This window comes from Prionailurus bengalensis, chromosome A1 (genome assembly GCF_016509475.1).
Source record: "Prionailurus bengalensis isolate Pbe53 chromosome A1, Fcat_Pben_1.1_paternal_pri, whole genome shotgun sequence".
NCBI lineage: Eukaryota > Metazoa > Chordata > Mammalia > Carnivora > Felidae > Prionailurus > Prionailurus bengalensis.
In genome coordinates, this window is record NC_057343.1 from 25,594,784 (window position 1) to 25,615,774 (window position 20,991).

At 46.1% G+C, this 20,991-nt stretch overlaps 1 protein-coding gene and 2 non-coding genes across 4 annotated transcripts; all 3 read left to right on the forward strand.

Annotated features, from left to right (window-relative positions):
- The first annotated feature begins 659 nt into the window (after positions 1-659).
- TPT1 (tumor protein, translationally-controlled 1) lies at positions 660-4,992 on the forward strand. 2 transcript variants are annotated; one of them, XR_006297221.1, is made up of 7 exons: positions 827-992; positions 1,256-1,329; positions 1,879-2,069; positions 2,490-2,595; positions 3,349-3,465; positions 4,454-4,626; positions 4,713-4,992. XR_006297221.1 is itself a non-coding variant. In XM_043579073.1 (6 exons), exons 1-6 carry the CDS (start codon positions 965-967, stop codon positions 4,454-4,456), a joined length of 519 nt encoding a protein of 172 aa, XP_043435008.1. In that variant the 5' UTR covers positions 660-964; the 3' UTR covers positions 4,457-4,661. The 2 variants fall into 2 exon arrangements, 1 of the variants encoding a protein (XP_043435008.1); XM_043579073.1 differs by lacking the exon at positions 4,713-4,992 and having other exon boundaries at positions 660-992; positions 4,454-4,661.
- On the forward strand, positions 4,253-4,382 carry LOC122496744. The gene has a single exon (XR_006300922.1). It is a non-coding gene; the product is annotated as a small nucleolar RNA SNORA31 (small nucleolar RNA).
- A 452-nt stretch (positions 4,993-5,444) lies between the features above and the next one.
- LOC122496748 lies at positions 5,445-5,578 on the forward strand. Its single transcript, XR_006300923.1, has one exon. It is a non-coding gene; the product is annotated as a small nucleolar RNA SNORA31 (small nucleolar RNA).
- Positions 5,579-20,991: the final 15,413 nt, after the last annotated feature.

Genomic DNA, 20,991 nt, shown 5'->3' on the forward strand with positions numbered 1-20,991 from the left:
AAAGTGACAATATAGCCCTTTTATCAAACCAAGGACATAATTCAAGACCCAGTGCAAAACAAAGTTCTCCAGCAGTCGGCCTCAGGAATCCGCAAGCTTTCGAACACGGAACCCAACTGGGAGATGGAAACCCCATCATGTAAACTCCCACGACACCTTCCTTCCTTCCTTCCCACAGACTTTCAGACCCCCCCACGACGGATCCGAGGGCTGGCGGGACTACCTGTAGCCCACCACCCGGACTCAGTCCTGTCCCACGAAGGCGTCCGAAAACTACAGCTGGGGCAAGCGCCTGGGCCAAATGCTAAACAGTTCCCCGAGGCCTTGCGAGACCCAGGAGGGAGGCCAAAACCCGGCCTCTGCCCTCATCGTCGTGGACAGCCTCGCGGTCTCCCCCAGCCCCGACCCTCCGTAAACGCGAACTACTCTACAACAGTTGACATTTGGGTTCCCAGAAAAGGGTGGGAGCTGCGGGACAGAGGCGTCGGGCGGAAGCTTGAAGAGATTTCATCTACGCTCCACCCGGTCCCACCTCCCAGGACAGCCCGGCAGGGCAGGTAGGGGCAGGGCCCCAGGCCCCGCTTCCCCCACTCTCCCCACTCGGGGCCGGAAACCCCTTTCCCCTCCCTCCAGAGCTCCCCTCCCCCACCACGAGAGCAGCGGAACTCGGCATTGTGTACCAGGGACGAGTCCCCGGATGCTCGCCTCTCCTCCCCGGCCCGCGCCTTGGCTCCACCCCCAGCGCGGCTCTGCGTGCCACGTCACCGCTTGCAGCGCTTCCGGAGGCGCAGCGGGCGATGACGTAGGGGGACGTGCCCTCTATATGAGGTTGGGGAGCGGCTGAGTCGGCCTTTTCCGCCCGCTCCCCCCTCCCCCCGAGTGCCGCTCCGGCTGCACCGCGCTCGCTCAGAGCTCCCGGCTCCTGCCAAGCTAGCGCCGCCGTCGTCTCTCCCCGGCCGCCGTCATGATCATCTACCGGGACCTCATCAGCCGTGAGTCGTGACTGCACTACTCCTACTGCCGCGCGCAGGGGACGCGGGTGGGGGCGGGGGAGACGGACGCCCCTGCTGTCGTGGGCCTAGGGGACGCTGGCGGCCTTTCCGGGAGCGAGGAGGCGTCGGTGCCTGGGGCACGCGTCGGGGTTTCGAGCGCCCGGGGAGGGGTGGGGGCCGCGTGCGGCCGGCTGGCGCGGGAAATGGCGCCGGTTCCAGGCCTCCGGACGCACCGTGACCGGCGGGTTTGTGTCCCCGAGCAGATGATGAGATGTTCTCCGACATCTACAAGATCCGGGAGATCGCGGACGGGCTGTGCCTGGAGGTGGAGGGGAAGGTGAGTCGGTCGGGCCGCGGCGCGGGGGAGGCAAGGCCGGGCAGGCTCGGGTTTCCGCCGCACCCCCGCCCGAAGTTGTGCAATCCTCTCCGCTGCCTCCTGGCGGAGGAGACGCTTTTTCCGGGCTCGGGTTTTTCTAGAAAAGTGGAGGCGGAGCTGAGCCTGGAAATAGGTCCGCCGGCTTGGCGCCCATCCTCCTCCCGGGCGATCCGGGACAGGTAGCCCCGAGTTGGGAGCCCCAAGCCTTTCCACATTTGCTTTATCCGTACTTGCTCATCGACCTAAAATCCCACACAGAACTTCTCCTTGGGTGTAAATGATCCCGTTTTTGTTGCAGTCAACAAAGAATTCTTGTTGAGTTATGGTGTTTCAGGAGATTTCGCGGTGCATGACTTTTTTCTCCATAACGATGTGTTAGTGGTTTTTTAACAAGAGTCCAAAGTGTCTGGGGGGACGATGATGGAAGCATGAGCTGCTGACATAGATCTTCGGGACGCGTTTATGCTAAGGTCAAAAGTGTTTGAAGCAACTATTTTTTTCTTGATGTAGATGGTCAGTAGGACAGAGGGTAACATTGATGACTCGCTCATTGGTGGAAATGCCTCCGCCGAAGGCCCTGAGGGCGAAGGTACCGAGAGCACAGTAATCACTGGTGTGGATATTGTCATGAACCATCACTTGCAGGAAACCAGCTTCACAAAGGAAGCCTACAAGAAGTACATCAAAGATTACATGAAATCGTAAGTGAACCTGGTGCAACCCTCCTACTGTCTGGAATCCGGGGGATTTAGGAATATGCTCACTTTGAGGTTCTTAGCAGGCATACTTGGCGAAAGGTCTGAACCTTTTGCTGTGGATGAGCTCATGGGGATAGTTGCTTTTCTAGACGTAAACGTGGGAGCATACTGGAGCATGCAGTGTGGTTTCAGCCTTTTAGAATCTTATTTTGGAAATAACATATGAAATCCAAAATTGTGAATGGTCTTGAAACCTGCCTCTTGTGAGCTACTAGTTTCTTGATTGTGCCATGTTAATTTTGCCCAGTGACCGCTAGTTGCCCTTTCAGTGGTTGCTGGATTCAGTTTGGGTTTCTTTAGTGAATAAAAATTTGTTTTGCTGAGAACTCCGTACTTTAACCTGTTAATGAAATATTGTTGTAGAATCAAAGGCAAGCTTGAAGAACAGAGGCCAGAAAGAGTAAAACCTTTTATGACAGGGGCTGCAGAACAAATCAAGCACATCCTTGCTAATTTCAAAAATTACCAGGTAAATACCTTGAGTGTTTGTATCAAAGCATTGTATAATCTTAACTGCCAGCGCAACAAATTGCTTGATGAACCTTTGATGTAATTGTGGCTATTTCCTGGGTCTCGTGAGCGGTTTAAATACTTCATAGATTGAATTCCAGTAGTCTGGGCTGTGGAAAGTAGCCTTCCCTGCCCCCAAGTGTGTTTCCAGATCTTGCCTTGTTGCAGAATCTCTTCCCTACTTGCTTCCCGGATGACTTTTTCCATTTCTTCCTCTCTGGAATTGCTTGTTAACGTCCTAAGTGGTCTTCCAGTTTTCTTTCTAATTTACAAGTCCAGTGTGTTACTGCCAGTGGAGTTCTTTCTAAACTTGTTCTGTTGGGAAACTCGGTGACTTTGCCTTACTTCTAAGACTTAATACCCTGGCTCTTTTTTTTTTTGTTTAATGTGCTCTTTCATTGTTATGTTCCCTGTGCTTGATGATGTAAACAGGCTTTTACAGAGTTTGGAATTGTATATGTGGGGATGAGAGAGTAAGTTTCCAGAACACCTAAAGTGTTCCTAGATTGTTCTGTACTTACTTTGCTCATTTATTAGTGTCATTTGGTGAACAGGAAGTTTGGTGTTTTTTTTGGTTTTTTTCCCCCTCTCCTGGTGAAAGTCTCTCTTAAATTGTGGTTTTCTAAATTCTCCTTTGATTGTTTCATCGTAGTTTGTTTTGGTATGACGTGTATATAAAGGTCTAATCCTGGGTATTTGTTTGCTTCCTGAGTTCTTTATTGGTGAAAACATGAATCCGGACGGCATGGTTGCCCTGCTGGACTACCGCGAGGATGGTGTGACCCCATATATGATCTTCTTTAAGGACGGTTTAGAAATGGAAAAATGTGTAAGTATCAGGGAGTGGGTTGAGAGCCGCATTGTAAAAATGGACACATCTCAGATGTGACTCCTTGTTTCCTGCCACTGGGATGGTTAGAATGGGTTTTACAACACTCTTGAAAGATACAGGTCTGGGTCTTCTTTCTCTTTCTTTGGGGGTCTAAAAGGGTTGTGTTTTACACGGAAGAGATTTTTATGGCACAGAAAGGCACTTAAGAGTTTTTTTTATCTACACAGAAAGCTTGTCTTTGGGCGGCTTAAATCCTAGCTTACACACTAAACTGATGAGAAACAGCACTGTGTTAATCTTCCCCTGTAGAAATGGCCCCCTTTATATTTTGCCACACGTGTGCGTGAGTAGCATGTATGGCACGAAACGTTTTCCACTTTGGTTTACTGATAACGGGCAACTGGTCATTGAAAGTCTTGACGTTACTAGCTTTTAGTAAATAAAGTTAGAGCTGGCTGCTGACCCGCGACGCAGACTGCTTTAGTAAAACTAAACGAATGTCTGCTATGCACGGAATTGCTGGAGGCAGTACAGAAATGAAAGCATTCATCATCCTAGCTCTCCCAAGGCTTCCATATAAATCAGGAGCAAGATAAACTTTAGGCTACACTAAATAAGATCAGAGGCAACAGTGGACTAAAATATCCCCGGATGGTACAGATGATTCGGTGAGGGGATCATCCCAGGCTTGTCTGAGGTTTTTGTTGGTGGAACGTGTGAGTGGGACTTGCTCCAGAATGAGGCATCTAGAAAATGTGCTACCTCTGAGTTGGTAAGGATGGCTCTGCATCCACTGATAGACCTCGAACAGTTGGCCGTTGTTCTTTTGGTTTGCACTAGGATGCGAAAGGAAAAAATCCCCGCGCTTTCTGTCTGTCTTTGTGGCAGCCCGGATTGAATAGGGGAATACACCTAGAGCCTAGAAATGTTAAATGTATTTTCGCATTGGCTAAAAGTGTTAATTCAGGCTTCCTTGTTTTTACAGTAACGAATTGGGCTCTTAACTCTGGACGTATCACCTGTCGTCCTAGCTGGCTCCTACTCATCCACACGACACCAGGACTTAGACGAATGGGACTGACGTCATCTTGAGCTCTTCATTTATTTTGACCTTGGTTTATTTGGAGCGGAGGCATTGTTTTTAAGAAAACATGTCATGTAGGTTGTTTAAAAATAAAATGCATTTAAACTCATTTGAGAGAATGCCTCTTAGTTTAATACATATTTAAATCCATCCTGTGTAGTGTCCTGGAGAAGCTAGAGCCTGGTTGTAGACTACTGCTAGAAAGCATAAGACTGCCTGCAGATAACTTCTACAGTGAGAACTACTTCTGGGACTGCCATATAAAAAACAAGGACCCAAAGTCTTAATTCTGAGTTCAAGGAAAGGGAAAGACCATGCTCATAGCTGTGCCAACATTTGAAGTGGATTCCTCACACATTTCATCACCTGCAAACGGAAGTAGTTAACTCTGGAAGAGATTACCAAAAGAATAAAAAGAGACTAATACGGTTGGAAGCAAAGTTTTGTCTGATCTTATTTATCCCAAATCAAGTAGAGCCAAGTTCTAGAGAAATCTAGACCTCTCCTGGAATGCGTGTGTCAAACTCCCTGGAATGGGCTCGGCAGACTGGCTTGTCTTGCCACCTCTTTTCGTGTGACTTTAAGGTGGTGGTTTACATTCTCAAACGGTTGGGAGAAAATAGCTGGTGGGATATGAAAATGTCAATTTGTCCAGTTCGTTTTGACCACTGCCGTGCTCATTTGCTTACATACTGATGGGCTCTTCGCGGTAAGAGCAGAGTATGACAGACCTTAAGGCCTGCAGATGCTAAAACAACCACGTGACCGTTCACAAGGCTTTCCAGGCCCGGCTTTGAAAGATGGAATGTGGGAGAGCTGGTGGGCAGAGGAAAATCAACTGCTGTGTCCTGTATCTAAAAGGGCTGTGGGTGTCAGAAATAGAATACTGGAAATGCATCTATTTGACAGGCCTGGAGCAGTTCCCATCTGCTGCTAAGGTTTCCACTAGAGATGCAAGAAAAAAGTGTCCTCGCGCTTTCTGTCTGTCTGCTCGTGGCAGTTAAGATTGAATGGGGGAATACAGGACAAAAACGTGGGAGAGAGTTTCTGCAACTCCGAAGTAACCCGGTCAACCACGAAGACCTTGTTTTACTCCAGAGGATCTAAAATGAGTTTTATGACAGAAGTGTTGGGAAATGATTGCCCAGAGACCCTTGCCTTTTGATTAATTCCACTTTTAAAAGCTTAGGGGTTAAAACTAAATTGAAGGCAGGCCAGTGACTCATCTGGTCTTCGACACGTGAACCCAGGATGAGTCCAGTGACTTAGCTATGTGGCATTTGCCCTAAGAGTCCATTATGTGGCTCGGAACCTGAGACATGCCAAGGTTGGAGGTGTCCCCTGATGATTGGTAGAAGTAAACTCAAATACTGGGAACCAGGCTGGTAGCAATTTAAGCATTTCGGTATGACCTTAAAATCTAGAAAAAGTGCCAGTCCCTGATCTAGGAGGCCACATGGCCCTCTCAAACGGGAAAGAATTTTCAGGCAGTGGTCTGAGCTGTGAGTATGGCCACCTGATGGTGGGAGAGGTCTTGAGGTCCCATCTGTACTGAAACCTGATTTAGTGAACTAGCCATAGAAACCAGTGGAAGAACAGGAGTAGCAATGCAGAGGCTTTGTAGGAAGTGAAGCATTCAGGTCAGTGAAACCCAGGAATGCTTATTTTAGCCAGGTTAAGATACTTTGTGTGAGAGTAACAGCTTATGTGTATTTGTGTATATGTCAGAAGGCCTGTCATTTTATGTCCCTTAATGATGCTGAGATCGGTAACAGGCACGTTCCTAGTGTCGTTTAAGCCCTCGACTTTGTTACGTGTATGGAGAAAAATTGAAAAAGGACTTTCATAGTGTTGTCTGGGAAGGCCTCTGTAATGTGATTTGAATAGGAACCTGAAAGCAAGTAAGTAGACTATGGATATCGGGGCAGAACATTCCAAGCAAAGAAACGCAAACGCAGAGTCTGAAGTGCAGTGTGCTTGACATGTTCTGGGGACACGGTGGCCAGTTGGACCCACGATGATAAGGGGAAAAGTTAAGGCATAAAAGTGAGTCTCCAGGAAAAGAGGAAACCAGATTAATGTAAGAAGGCCATAGGCAGGCTTTGAGCAGAAGGGTGACATGATATGACCTAATGAGTTGGGTAAACAATGGACTCTTAGGAGGGGAAAGAGGAGGTCTAAGGATTTGAAGAGAGCCTGAGAGATCTCAATGCATGATCTTTGAAGCCAGAACACCCTGAGATCACTTAGGATAGACTCTGCCCTCCAGCGTACAGCTTGAGATTGGTCAGCATGATGAACTGGCAAAGGTGATTCAGAAGGAACTGGTCCCAGAGGTAGGAAAATGATGGGAGTGGTCTGGAAGTCCAGTGGACTGTTTGAGAGTTACCTGTTGCCAAACTAGTCAAGGTGAGGGCCAAGAAGGCGAACTTGACGAATGTTTGGCTTGAATAAGGGGAAGAAAGCCTGGCAAAAATGGACTCCACGAACAACCAGCATGTTGCCCGTGAACTGTCCGTAGAAACAGGTGACCCTTGAGCAACACAGGTGTAACTTGCATGAGCACACTTAGACTTTACGGTGCCATAAAGTAGTTCGTGCTTTTTTTCCTCTAGCTTTATTCTAAGGCTACAGTATACAACATACAAAATATGTTTTAATGTGCTGTTGGCAAGGCTTCTGGTCAACAGTAGGCCATTAAGTATTTGGGAGTCGAAGGTTAGCGTGCAGATTTTTTACAGGGCGGGTGGTGCCTTAAATCCCTGTGTTTAAGGATCGACTACGTGTTTTTTATTGCCTGTTCATCTGCTTAAGTAATAGGTGTGTGAATGGCTCCTTTGAGTCAATAGACCTTTTTCTTAAAATAGAACTTGCATTGATCTAAGTTCCATCATCTGAACTTGAGGGTTAACCAATAACTACAAACTAAATTGGTAATGGCAGTTACGGTAAATTTTAACAGTAAGAACCTCAACCAACTCAAAGACATTGATACAAAAGTGTCCTAAAGTTCTGAGCATATGCATGGGGCAGAGCGACCTTGGCTGGCAGCCAGAATATTCACGACAATAGAACTTAAATCAGGAGGATGTTAATGAATGAGGGGAGATCACACCTTAGCGACCAGAATTTGTACTTAGGTTGCTGCTACGCAACTCATACTTCTATGATAAAAGCACAACAGCCCCCCGGTGGGCCACAAACCTATTCCTTCAAAAGAGCTCCAGCTTTGTGGAAATGGGTACCTGTTTCCAGAGACTGCCCATAAGAACCGAGTGCCCGACCTGATGTTTTGGGGCGGATCCATGATCCTCTGGGGCTATGGATCATACGTGAAAATCACTTTTCCTTTGATGCTGCCCCAAAATGACTTAACTTTGGGTATTTAGTTCTTTGGCTAACTTTTAATATTCCATCATACCAAAGGTAAAATCTGACTAAAGTGTTTAACAGAACACAACTAAAGAAAAAGGTGCTGGGGCGCCTGGCTGGCTCAGTTGGTAGAGCGTGCAACTCGATCCTGGGGTTGTGAGTTCAAGCCCCACATTGGGTGTAGGGATTAATTAAAAATAGTCTGGAAAAAAAAATGCTATGCACCCTCTGTTGAAATAGTTAACTGCTGTGACAGAAGCAATCGAAGTACAAGGTACGTTCTTTAAGCTTGGAGTTTGAATATAAAGTTGCAAATCCTAATGAGGCTGGTAGTTTATATTTATCCCACTAAATTCCTCCAAATCCATCCCTAAGTGCAGCAGTGGTACATGTGACCATAAGGCTTGTTGGCAGTCCAAAGCCTGTTTCTTTCTTTTTCTTTTTTTTTTTTTTTTTAACTATTGTGGGGCATGTTTTTAGCTACTGGAGCATTCCAGTTTATTTCCTAAGCTAGTAGATTGTGGATTTGTGCTATTCTACATGGTTTCATACAACAGCCTGGAAATTCACAAACAAGATTCCTCCGTATGCTGGGCCATGAGAACCTTAAGTAGATGTGATGTTAGCAAGAGTCTATACAATTGAGAGAAATGTCAACGTTGAGCCTAGGGGAAGATTCTTTTCAAAGTAACTGTTCAGTGACGTTTCCTTCAATCGCTGATGCCTCTCCTCCGCCCCCTCCAGGATTTACTTGACATCTCCCTTCGTTTATATGGGTAGTACTCTTCTGAGCTGGAGGTAAAGCAGGAAGCATGGAGATGGGGGGGGGCCTTATGGAGTGCTTTTGCATTAATGCATCAAAATTTGACACGGAGAAGTGAGAATTGAGACATCGGATGACTCACTTGGGTCCTCTGTGGGAGAGGACACGGACCACAGTTGGCTAGCCAAGACGGCAGCACTTTCCAGTAGTTTCGTAGAGCTATGCTAGACCTTCAGTCCTGAGATTCTAAGCGTGACACTAGAAATCTCGTCTCGTACTTGGTAATTTTCTTCATGTGTAAAGATGGCAGAGAAGTTCTAGTTTATCTTCAAGTGCTGCTTGCCCATGGCCTCACCTGGAGCACAGGATTATAAGGGGACTGTACCCAGAGTATTAAATCTGCCATTCCCTAAGCAGCTGGTAGAGCTCTGGTAAGTCACAGAGAAAGTTGGTATTTTGTGGGCATGTATTCAAAACAGCTATGCATGTAATTTTCTTAAGTACAGGAATTTGGAAGTCTCCCTCAAGAACTGCTAATTTGTTTTGTGAGTCACATGTCCAAACTAATATTCATCCTGGAGTGGAGGTGGGAATCAGCAAGAAAAAGGAGGAAATAACTACATTAACACCTATTTTGGCTACCTTATCGATGTGGAATAATGGAGCTCAACAGATGGCAAGTATCCACTCGGTCTTTCTCCCCATCCCTCTTAAGTCTCCTCCCCCATGTTAACATGAGGGCAGCCCACATTGATGGGTTTTGTCAAATGGAACATGGGCCGGGTGGCCCCACCCCTGGCAACTGCCATCATACCAGCAGGACGGTAAATGCCAACTGCTGGCATCTATTAAAAGCAAAAGTGACTAAGCTTTTGGAAATTGGTTAAGTAATGTGCAAACTGTTCCACGAAGGAGGAGGGCTGGGTATGAATGTGAGCTGCTGGGTTTAGCATCCCAAGAGCCATGTGGAGGACTACTTTTCCAAGGTAGTTACTAAACCCCATGGTTTATAGGGTGTGGAAGCTGTGCAAAACTCCCCAACTGATGCTTCGCTTCCCCTACCAATATCCTGTGGTTTTGCTATTTTCTAAGCCCTTGGGTTGCCCGTATCTGAAAGCCCTCCCTGCACCTGCATTTTATCTGGCAGGCTTCCACTTCGCAGGCTTTCCTCCCACCGTTCGCTCCACGCAGACTCTTTTCCCAGAGAGCCACGTGACTCACTGACAACCTTTCAGTCTACTCAGAGGCCATCTTGTCAAGATCAAGAGAGGCCTTCTGACCATGCCATTTAAGCCCACGGCCCCACCACTCAGTCCCCTTTGCTTTGGTTTTCCTCCATGGCACTTCTCACCATCTAACATACTATGTATTTTACTTGCTTGCTGGCTTATTCTGTCTCTACCCCAACCTCATGCAGGCTCCAGAAGGGCTTGGCTTTAAGGCTCAGTGCCATCTCCTCAATGTTCAGGACAGTGCCCGGCATTTAGCACATAGGTGCTCAGTGTGTGTGTGTCACAGGATTGAAAGAATGACGGGAGATAGCTATGCACACTGCCGGGTTTCACCTGGATATGCTTCTTTTAAGAAAGAATGTTTCACGTCCCAAACTGCGGAATTTAGTGACTGTAGCGAAAAACATCACTCCCTTGCCCTGCTTCATTCCTGCTAGGCTATTTTTACTGTCCCAAGACACAATCTGCATATTTTCTGCCTTTTTTTTTTTCTTCTTTCTAAATAACTTGCTTCAGCGATTACTTCTTGATTTTTCAGTTTCAGAGTTTAGGTATTACCTTCGGACTTTATGGAGGGTGACAAGCTTGGAGAGGGTATGGAAGCTGTATACCCCCCCTCCCCATACCTTGCCCTGTGCGTCTCTTCCATCGGGCTCTTCCTGAGTCCTCTCCTTTTATGGCAGACCGGTAATCTAGTAAGCAAAGTGTTTTCCTGAGGTCTACGAGCCGCTGTAGCAAATTAATCCAACCTAAAGGGGCAGGGGAATCCCCAATTTCTAGCAGCACAGGTGACCTGGACTTGCCATTGGCATCTTAAGTGGAGGGAGGAGGGGACAGTCCTGTAGGACAGATTCCTTACCGTGGGATCTGACGCTGTCCCCAGGTAGACTGTGTCAGAACACGTCACCCTCCCAGCAGATAGATCTGTTCCTAACCCAGAAGCTCTCAGAACCCTGTCCTTTTGAGTTTTTATGAAGGCTTTAATACCTAGGCACAACTGATTAAATCACTGGCCATTGGTGATTGGACTCAATCTCCCGCCCCTCCCCCCGCCCAGGAAGAGATGGGGTAAAACTGAAATTGTCAACCCTTCAATCACACACACTGTTGGGTCCACTGGCACTCTGCCTCCATCTTTAGGTGCCTTCCAGGAATGACCTCAAAACAAGAGACCCCTTTTATTGCCCTCATCACAGGAAATCCCAAAGGTTTTAGGACCTTTGCCAGAAATGGGGACAAAGATCAAATATTTGTCTTGTTATAAATCACAACATTGCAAAATGTAATTTTTTTTTTTTTTTAACTTGGAAGTGCTCCAGGAACCTAGTGGACCCAGTGTCTAATTTCCTGAAGAGCTCCCTCATCCAGGCTTTTGCCACCTTGCTGCCCTGTGGTCACATGGCCGGTCCGGGAGTGCCGCAGTCTCAGACTACAGTTTGCCTAAATCCCAAGTTTCCTTTCTATCTTGGTGAAGCAGCTCCCTAATAGCTTATTGAGAGGTTAGGAATTTTTTTGTGTGATTTTCCTTGTATAAAATACCCTTATTCTCTACATGATCGATAATTTGGCTAAGTATGGACTTCAAGATTAGGCAGTGAATTTCTGTGTAAGTGGTGAGGCCTAGAAGGAGGGAGTATGAAAAATGCGGTGCATGGTTAAGCAGGAAGCCCAAGTGTGTCCCCACACGACATGGGAGCTATTACACGTGACTTTTACCTGCAGTATCTTGTAAGATTAGATTTTTCTTAGACTTTTCTTTTTTTTAATGTTTATTTTTGAGAGAGAAACAGTGCCAGTGGGCTAGGGGCAGAAAGAGAGGGAGACACAGAATCCGAAGCAGGCTCCAGGCTCTGAGCTGTCAGCACAGAGCCCGACGTGGGGCCCTAACTCAAACCGCGAGATCCTGATCTGAGCTGAAGTCGGATGCTTAACCGACTAAGCCACCCAGGTGCCCCTTACTTAGATTTCTTTACGTTTCCCTTATGTATAAATAACTTATTTTAAAAATGTGAAAGTAGCTATAAGCTTCCAGGTTATAGGAGGTTAGCAAAAGAAGAGGAAAGCTTCAATTCCAACCCCCCCCCCCATTATTTTGTTCCTCATTTATCTAATAGCAGCCTAGACTTAAATCTGAATACAGTCTAAGGTTCTGCGAGCACTCTAGTGATGAAGTTTTGGGGTGATGGGAGGGTTCGTGGGGTCCAGAGTCAACGGCCAAGAAAGAAGTCTTGATATCTTTGGTGCAAAAAGGTGATTTTTTACTAAAGCAAGGGGCCAGGATCCACAGGCAAAGAGCTGCACTCTTAAGTGTGGAGGGTGACCATTTTATGCAGTCAATGGGGGGGGGGGGGGGCGGAGATAAAGTCTAGAGGGAGTTTCCACAGAGACTTTCACATGCTAAAGACTTAGTGGAGGCCTAGCTATTGTCAAGCTAAGGTTGTTTTTCCCTCTAAGAAAGCATTAACTTCGAGACTGTAGGGAGTTCCTGGACTTTAGGCTACGATGGGATTGCCTTTTTCTGGTAAACTGGTGGAGATTGTCATCAGTTTAACCATTTTTGTTGTTGTTTTGTCCTTTCCTGTTTTGGGGTAGCTGGGAGTGTCCAAGGAATATCATACACGTCCCACCTGGGGGACGGGGGTGCTGTTAGCCTGCATCTTGGCCCATGTTCCCTCATCACTAGGAGTCTGAAACCAATAGTGCTGTCATTAAATTGCCACTTTATTATTTTTTCTTAATGTTTGTTTATTTTGAGAGAGAGAGCATGCAAGCAGGGGAGAAGCAGAGAGAGAGGGAGAGAGAGAATCCCGTTGCCCTGTCAGTGCAGGGCCTGACGCAGGGCTCAAACTCCTGAACCATGAGATCATTACCTGAGCCAAAATCAATAGTCAGGCGCTTAACTGACTGAGCCACCCAGGTGCCCCTAAATTGCCACTTTAAATCCTGCTTACTGTGGCTGGTCACACTCCTTCCTTATTTCCATGCCTTGGGCAAACCACAAGTTTCTTAACAGCCAACTTTTATTTTTTTTTTTTTATTTTTGTTTTTTGTTTATTTTTTTTTTAATTTTTTTTTTAACGTTTATTTATTTTTGAGACATAAAAGAGCATGAACGGGGGGAGGGTCAGAGAGAGAGGGGGAGACACAGAATCTGAAACAGGCTCCAGGTTCTGAGCTGTCAGCACAGAGCACGACGCGGGGCTCGAACTCAGGAACCACGAGATCATGACCTGAGCAGAAGTCGGACGCTTAACCGACTGAGCCACCCAGGCGCCCCCCAACTTTTAATTAGTATACACATATGCTCTCTCTTTCCCCAAAATCTAACCTCAACTACTGAAGAAGGATCTTGCCTTGCATTGTCCTGACTCTAGTGCGGCTCTGCCCAAACTATCTGTGGTAAAAGGATGATTTTCTTTACATTTCAATCCGTTGTGGACTGGTAACTTTTGTAAAACACAATAAATACGAGTTACTGGAAAAGTGAACCAGGAAATCTAAGGGAAAAACACTTCTGTGTGGGGCTTTAGATACTCTTCACTTCTGGGGCGCCTGGGTGGCTCGGTCGGTTAAGCGTCCGACTTCGGCTCAGGTCATGATCTCGCGGTCCGTGAGTTCGAGCCCCGTGTCGGGCTCTGGGCTGACCGCTTAGAGCCTGGAGCCTGCTTCAGGTTCTGTGTCTCCCTCTCTCTCTGCCCCTCCCCTGTTAATGCTCTGTCTCTCTCTGTCTCAAAAATAAATAAACGTTAAAAAAATTTTAAAAAAGAAAAAAATAGATACTCTTCACTTCTGACACGCACTTTTGGTCACCAAATGTGTGCAGGTTTTCCCAGTCACCAAGCCACTCCATGACACCAGCTGGGTGTCCCACAATCTAACACAAATCTGACTCGGTCTACCTGGAGAGAGCATCAGATCCCACGTTCAGGAATCAGTCCTACAGGATTGCCCCCACCTCCCCCCCCCCCCTTCAGATGCCAATCCTAAATCCAGGTCACCTTTGCTCCTAGAAATTGGGAGAGTCCCACGCCTCCTCAGGTTGCATTAATTTGCTAGAGTGGTTCACAGACCTCAAGACATTTTACTTACTAGACTGCCAGTTTACCATAAAAGGATAGGACTCAGGGGGACAGCCAGATGGAAGAGACACACAGGCAAGGCATGGGGGAGGGTGTACAGGGCTTCCACACCCTCTCCAAGCTTGTCACCCTCCCAGTGTGTAGATATGTTCCCAACCCAGAAGCTCTCAGAACCGGGAGGCTTCGTTACATAAGCATCATTGACTAAATCATTGGCCGTTGGTAACTGAAGTCAGTCTCCAACCCTCCCCCTCCCCTCCCAGGAGGTATGGGGCTGAAAGTTCCAACCCTTTCATCACTCAGCGGGTTCCCGTGGCAACCAGCCCAGGTACACAGTAGGACTTTCCAAAAGTCACTCCGTTAACATGAATCAGATGTCACTGAAAGGGACTCGTTAGATACAAAAAAACCACACACTTCACTTCTATCTTTGGGAGCTATTTCGAGATCCCGGGAACAAAAGAGGCCCTTACAGCTCTTATCGCTTAGGGCTTAGGAAATTACAAAGGCTTAAAGTGCTAAATGCTGGGAACCCAGGAGAAGACAGAAATATCTGTTGCTTATTATGAACCACAATATCATGGAAAGAAAATACAAAAGTATAGATACTACAGCTCTAAACTCTTGTTTGTTAGATATTGAGGTTATATATATTTTTCCATTTATTTATTTTTGAGAGAGAGAGCACAAGTGGGGAAGGTCAGAGAGAGAAGGAGACCAAATCCAAAGCAGGCTCCAGGCTCTGAGCTGTCAGCACAAAGCCTGACGCGAGGCTCGAACTCACAAACTGAGATCATGACCAGAGCCGAAGTCGGACGCCTAACCGACTGAGCCACCCAGGCGCCCCTTTAGGTTATATTTTCATACCCAACAAACAAAATTATTCTGTTAAATTGCCTTAAAAAGTCCTGTTAAATGAACTAAACAAAGAGGCCAGTAGACTGAGGTGGCCCTAATACTTTAGCAGCCTGTGAGAGCAGACCAAAGTGCCTAAGGCTAAGAAACCAAAAGCTAAGGACAACCAATCAGAAACAACCCCTAGGCTTTCCCAAAGCCTGCAACCCAGGAAGCTGCAGCCAATCAAATAATTTCCCTGCTTTGTTTCCGCCTTTCCATAGGCAAGTCTTTCCCTGAGCTCTTGTTGCTGGAATCCCCCCAAACGTTTCTGGTCTGGCGGTGCCCGAGTCAAATCATTTCTTGCTCATAAACTCTGATTTTTTTATTTTTATTTTTTAATATGCCTCGGTTTATCTTTCATCTCAACCTCTGCTCCAGGCTGTGGACCACATGTTGAGTAACTGTGCTGGCCTGAATAGTGCCCGGTGTGGAGTCCTGACCATTGCCATCCAAGCACACCAACCCTTGTTTTCACACACTACACACGTCAGCCTGTCTTTCAAAAACCTCCACAATGTGTCCCGCGCGTACTTTTAAAACACCACACTCGGTTGCTGTACGATGTACACACAAGCCACGGTATCCATTTCAAGTGTACGTACGATTTCATGAATTTTGATGTGTCTACCCTCGAAACCACCACTGATGAGGGAGCATAAGGCAAGCTGAGGACAAAGTACAAGCGAGCACACTCTGCCCCCCGCGCCCCCCCACCAACCAGGTGGGAATGTGATATTCCGCAGGCACTCCCGGCTGCGCCAGAACAAAGGAAAGGACAGAAAACAAATGGTTAAACTCGTATCATCTCCATCAGTTTACAAATATCTTAGTAATATGACAAGAAAAGGGCAATCTTATAAATAGCCTAAAGTCCAGGAACTCCCTACTGTCTTAATGTTAATGTTTTGCTAGAGGGAAAAACAAGCTTAGCTTGCTAATAGCTGGGCCTCCGGTAACCTATATATATAACCAGCCACTTTTCACAACCCCAGTGCAGCTCTTTCTGCCCACGGGACCTGTCCCTGTGCTGTGATAAAATCACCTTTTTGCCCCAAAGACGTCTCCAAGAATTCATTCTTGGTCATCAGCTCCGCACTCCCTCACTACCCCAAAACCTCATCACCACCACAATCCTGCTACAAAGCATCTCTGTTACCCCCAAGATATGCCTCGTGCCCCTTTGTAGTCCATTTGGCCACAGTTCGAGGGCCAAAGTCACACTGCTTCTGTAACCAGAGGTTAGTTTTGCGTTTCCTTTCATTCGTTTTAATGACTCTGAGATTCATCCATGCTGTGGATGTATCAGCAATTTTTTCCTTTATAGTGGCGTTCCAGTTGGAGCCTGCTGATGTTTCTAGTTTTCGGTTACTGTGAATAAGGCCACTGCGAGCATCCATGTGTTGGCCTGCGAGTGGGCATATGTTTCACTTCTCTTGGGTGAAAACCTAGGAGTGGAATGGCCAGGCTGTACGTACGATAGGTGAATGTTGAACTCCACACCTCTTTTTCTCACAATTTCTATTTCCTACCTTCCCTCCTACCCACCCTTGAGCCATACTGAACTACTTTCTTTTTCTCAGACGGGTCAAGATCTCCTTTCTCGTCACCATTCTTCAGGTTACTCCTTTGGCCTACAACATCCCTTTCCATATCATTCCATCTACCTTAGTTGGGTTCAAGCACCAACCCCACAAAGTTCTCTTTCTTCCTCTCAGTTAGAGGTGACTGCTCCCCTCTGTGGGGAAGCCCGCAGAACTATACCTTTCTCAGAGCTTGCCTCCTGCACTAGATTCTAAGTATTCCTGATAGTGGGGTCCAGTCTGGAAGCTTCCCACCCCCCACAGGGCCAGGTTCAGTTCTTTACATAGGGTAGGCATTCGGTAAACCTCTGCTGAATTAAGGAACATAATTAGTGAAGCACGGAAAGGGCCAGTATATATGTATTTGAGAAAAGGGAATAAGTAAATTACTTGGAGAGAAGGAAGCTAATGGAGGTTACAATAGCTCCTTTGTGACAACGTTATTTGAGGTATATATGTGTGTGCGTATATATGTATATATATATGTGTGTATATATATGTATATATATATGTGTGTGTGTATATATATATGTGTGTGTGTATATATATATATTTTTTTAAACATTTATTCATTTTTGAGAGACAGAGAGAGACAATGCGAGGGACTGGCAGAGAGGGAGACACAGAACCTGAAGCAGGCTCCAGGCTCTGAGCTGTCAGCCCAGAGCCCAACTCGGAACCCACGGACTGTGAGATCATGACCCAAGCTGAAGATGGAAACTTAACTGAGCCACCCAGGCACCCCACGACAACCTCATTTGAAAAAAGACTAAATAAATACTTGTCTACCTTACGTGATGTGAGGATTTATTCAAAGGGTGACGAAATATTCCGGTTCTCCCTCCCCCAATTGACCTGCTTGCATATCTGAAATTGCATCATTAAAGATCCATTCCTATCTAGGATCGAGTATCAACAATTGGTAATATCACAAAAAAAGAGACAAGCAGGCATAAAGTGCCTCCTGATGAAAGAACACAATACCACCTATGAAACGGTCTTGTGAAAAAGAGCAAATCTGAATCTGGTTGACGTGCAACTCGACCAAAGTACTGCATCTTCAGGAACAGAATGTATTAAACTCCATTACAGAGATGCCGTCACCAAAATCCTGAGTGGCGGAGTGGGGGGGGGGGGGGGGGGGGGGGGGGGGGGGGGGGGGGGGGGGGGGGGGGGGGAGAGGGTGGATTCTAAAAAACAAATAACTGGGTTTTTTTCTTTTAAACAAATAAAGTAAGGGGCGCCTGGGTGGCTCAGTCAGTTAAGCGTCCAACTTCAGCTCTGGTCATGATCTCACGGTCCGTGAGTTCGAGCCCCGTGTCAGGCTCTGTGCTGACAACTCAGAGCCTGGAGCCTGCTTCGGATTCTGTGTCTCCCTCTCTCTCTGCCCCTCCCCTGTTCATGCTCTGTCTCTCTCTGTCTCAAAAATACATAAAAACATTAAAAATTTAAATAAATTGAAAGAAAAAAGAAAGAGGCAAGCTATAGATTAAGAAACTAAAAGATAGAGCAGGCAATTGTAATTTATGGACCTTATTTGGATCCTGATTGAAAAATAAATTGTAAAAAAAAAAAAAGAATTATGACATTGATGATATTATGCCTTTTTTTTTTTCTTAAGAGTCTTAATCTTTTAGAGAACATTATAGAGAAAGGGAGAAGTGGACGGTGATAGAGATGAAACGAGATTGGCAAGGAGTTGATAATTAAGCAGCTGGATGATGGGTACATGAAGGTTTGATATATTATTGAAAAAAAATGCTCCCTTTGGGTCAACTTTTGGGGGGCTCAAAAGGCTTTTTTTTAAAAAGGTAAGTCATTCCCAGTAGGTTAACACATTAACAAATAATTATTCACATCTTAGCCCTTGACGTTTCTAATAGCTGACGTGAAATGTTCACCCTCCTCAGCCCTGCCTTTTACCACCTCAGCCCCCCCCTTCTCTAGCTCCCCCCTCATTGACGCCCAGCCAGTCCCCCCCCCCCCCCCCCCGCACCCTCCACCTTCCTGCACCTATCTCCTGTTCGTGCCATCCTGTCTGCCTGAATGCTCCCTCTTCCATCCCCTACTCGGCTGACGCCACCAATCTTGAAAGATTCAGACCAGTGTCACTTTCTCCGAGCGCCCCGTCATTGTCCTCCATCGGAACATATCACCGCACCCTTGATGCGCACCTAGGAGCTTTGATCAAACTGCTGTCTCCATACACTCAGCACGTCGTGTTACATTGTAATGGAGAATTCCACCTTCTTCTCCAGTTTAAATCACAATAGATATTTTGGGTGGATTAGCTCTTTTGGTTAATCTATCTAATCTCAGCAGGGTGAGACCACCTTCGTTGAGAGGCAAGGTTAAGGCCTGTCCTTTAGCCGGAGTTAAAAGCAGGCGGTACTCAGGTTTAATGGTGTGGATCCCTGCAAACTCAAATAGCTACAGGTGCTGACAGGTTGTGTGTCTGAGGGAGGCAGGCTGAGGAGAGACTAGCAAAACGGAGAGCCCGTGCCCTTGCTGAAAGGTGTTTTACCACCTAGCTCAGTGGGCTGTGGGCCCCGGGGCACGAGGGCCCAATATTGTCAGGCCTTCTGATTTTTTTTTTTTTTAACGTTTATTTATTTTTGAGACAAAAAGAGACACAGCATGAACGGGGGAGGGTCAGAGAGAGGGAGACACAGAATCTGAAACAGGCTCCAGGCTCTGAGCGGTCAGCACAGAGCCCGACGTGGGGCTCGAACTCACGGACCTCGAGATCATGACCTGAGCCGAAGTCAGCCGCTTAACTGACTGAGCCACCCAGGCGCCCCAGGCCTTCGGATTTTTCAAGAAAATCTAGGCATCTCCTCTTGCATAGGCTCCTTCCGGGGCCCAAATGTTGTATAAAACTTGCAAAAATAAGATACCGTGTCTGTAATCGGTTAAGGCTGCTGTCTCCTTCTACTTTGCTTTCCTTTATGTTGTTCTCCCTCTAAAAGTGGGTGGCACTGGAGTGGATGTAGACATTTCTGGAATCCAAGTGTAGTAGAGGGAAGTTGACTTGAGGGTGTGTTTAGTGGGATGTATTTAATCATGGTTGGCGGCCATTTACATGTATAATTCAGTTACTACCAGCCATGCTGGCCTGGGAATAACTTCCAGAAATTCTACCACCCACTGGACAATTCACCTAGAACTGTGATGTGTTACTTAACGAGGAAAAGACAGAGGTGAGAGGTGGTATGATATATACTTTTTTTTTTTAAGTTTAATCATTTATTTTAAGAGAGAAAAAGTACCAGTGTGGGGAGGGACGGAGAGAAAGGGAGACATAGAATCCGAAGCAGGCTCTAGGTGGAGCCCAACACGGGGCTCGAACTCACGAGCCGCCATGAGATCATGAACGGAGCCGAAGAGTTGGACGCTCAACCGACTGAGCCACCCAGGTGCCCCAAGAGGTGGTACGATATAAACCCTGAGTGACCAACATTGGAAACATATAGGTGGGGAAAAAGTAAAGTAACAAGGCATGAAACAAGTCTATGGAAAAGTCATACACTTCTTAGATGAATAAAACTCTCTATAAAATTATGTTACATTTTGTACAAATAGAGGCATAAGAGTCCAGAACTGTCAGATCTTTTGATTTTTTTCAAGAGTAATCAGAGGCCCATATGTTTTGGAGATATCTGCGGAATGAAATGGTGGCCAATAAAAAAATATATTTTTTGCAATATATATGGAAAATACTGAAATTGAGAGGCAACTCATTAAAATATTGTTACTTTTTAAGTATCAGCTTCTTAAAATTAGAAATTTGAAAATTTTTTTTTCATTCTAACCCATGGGTTTTTAGCCTTTTTCCCTATGGCCCTCTGTGGCAGTCTGAAGCAGCCTATTAACCTCTTCTCAAAATAACGTGTTGTTGTTGTTGTTGTTGTTGTTTTAATTTTTTTTTTTAATTTTTATTTTTAAGTAGGCTCCATGCCCAACCTGGGGCTCGAACTCATTACCCTGAGATCAAGAGTTGCATGCCCTACGAACTGAGCCAGCCAGGCACCACAGAGTAATGTTTTTAAATGTATAAAATAAAATATATATGATTACAAAGGACACCACTGAAATACAGTTTTCACAATATTAAATGAACCCACTTATAATATCGTCATATTTGCTTCTGCGTGCATTAAATATGAAGATTCACTGGCAGACCTAATAACTACTGAAATATTAAAGTCATGATGGACGGGGCACCTGGGTGGCTCGGTCCGTTAAGCATCTGACTCTTGATTTCGGCTCAGATCATGATCATGGTTCATGGGATCGAGCCCCACATCGGTCTCTGCACTGACAGCCTGCTTGGGATTCTCTCTCTCCCTCTCTCTCTCTCTCTCTGCCCCTCCCCCCTCCTCTATCAAAATAAGTAAACTTAAAAAAATAATGATGAGCATAAAGGATATTCTGAACTATCTGTACAACTGCATTGTCATATGTGACAAAATCAAACTATTATTATTAGTATAAGATATGGTTATTAGTATTCGAT

Excerpts from the sequence above, each read along its gene's own strand:
- TPT1 (XM_043579073.1), top strand. The coding sequence starts at position 965 with ATGATCATCTACCGGGACCTCATCAGCC. Across the intron at positions 993-1,255 it reads CTACCGGGACCTCATCAGCC|ATGATGAGATGTTCTCCGAC; the intron begins GTGAGTCGTGAC and ends GTCCCCGAGCAG. Across the intron at positions 2,070-2,489 it reads ATCAAAGATTACATGAAATC|AATCAAAGGCAAGCTTGAAG; the intron begins GTAAGTGAACCT and ends ATATTGTTGTAG.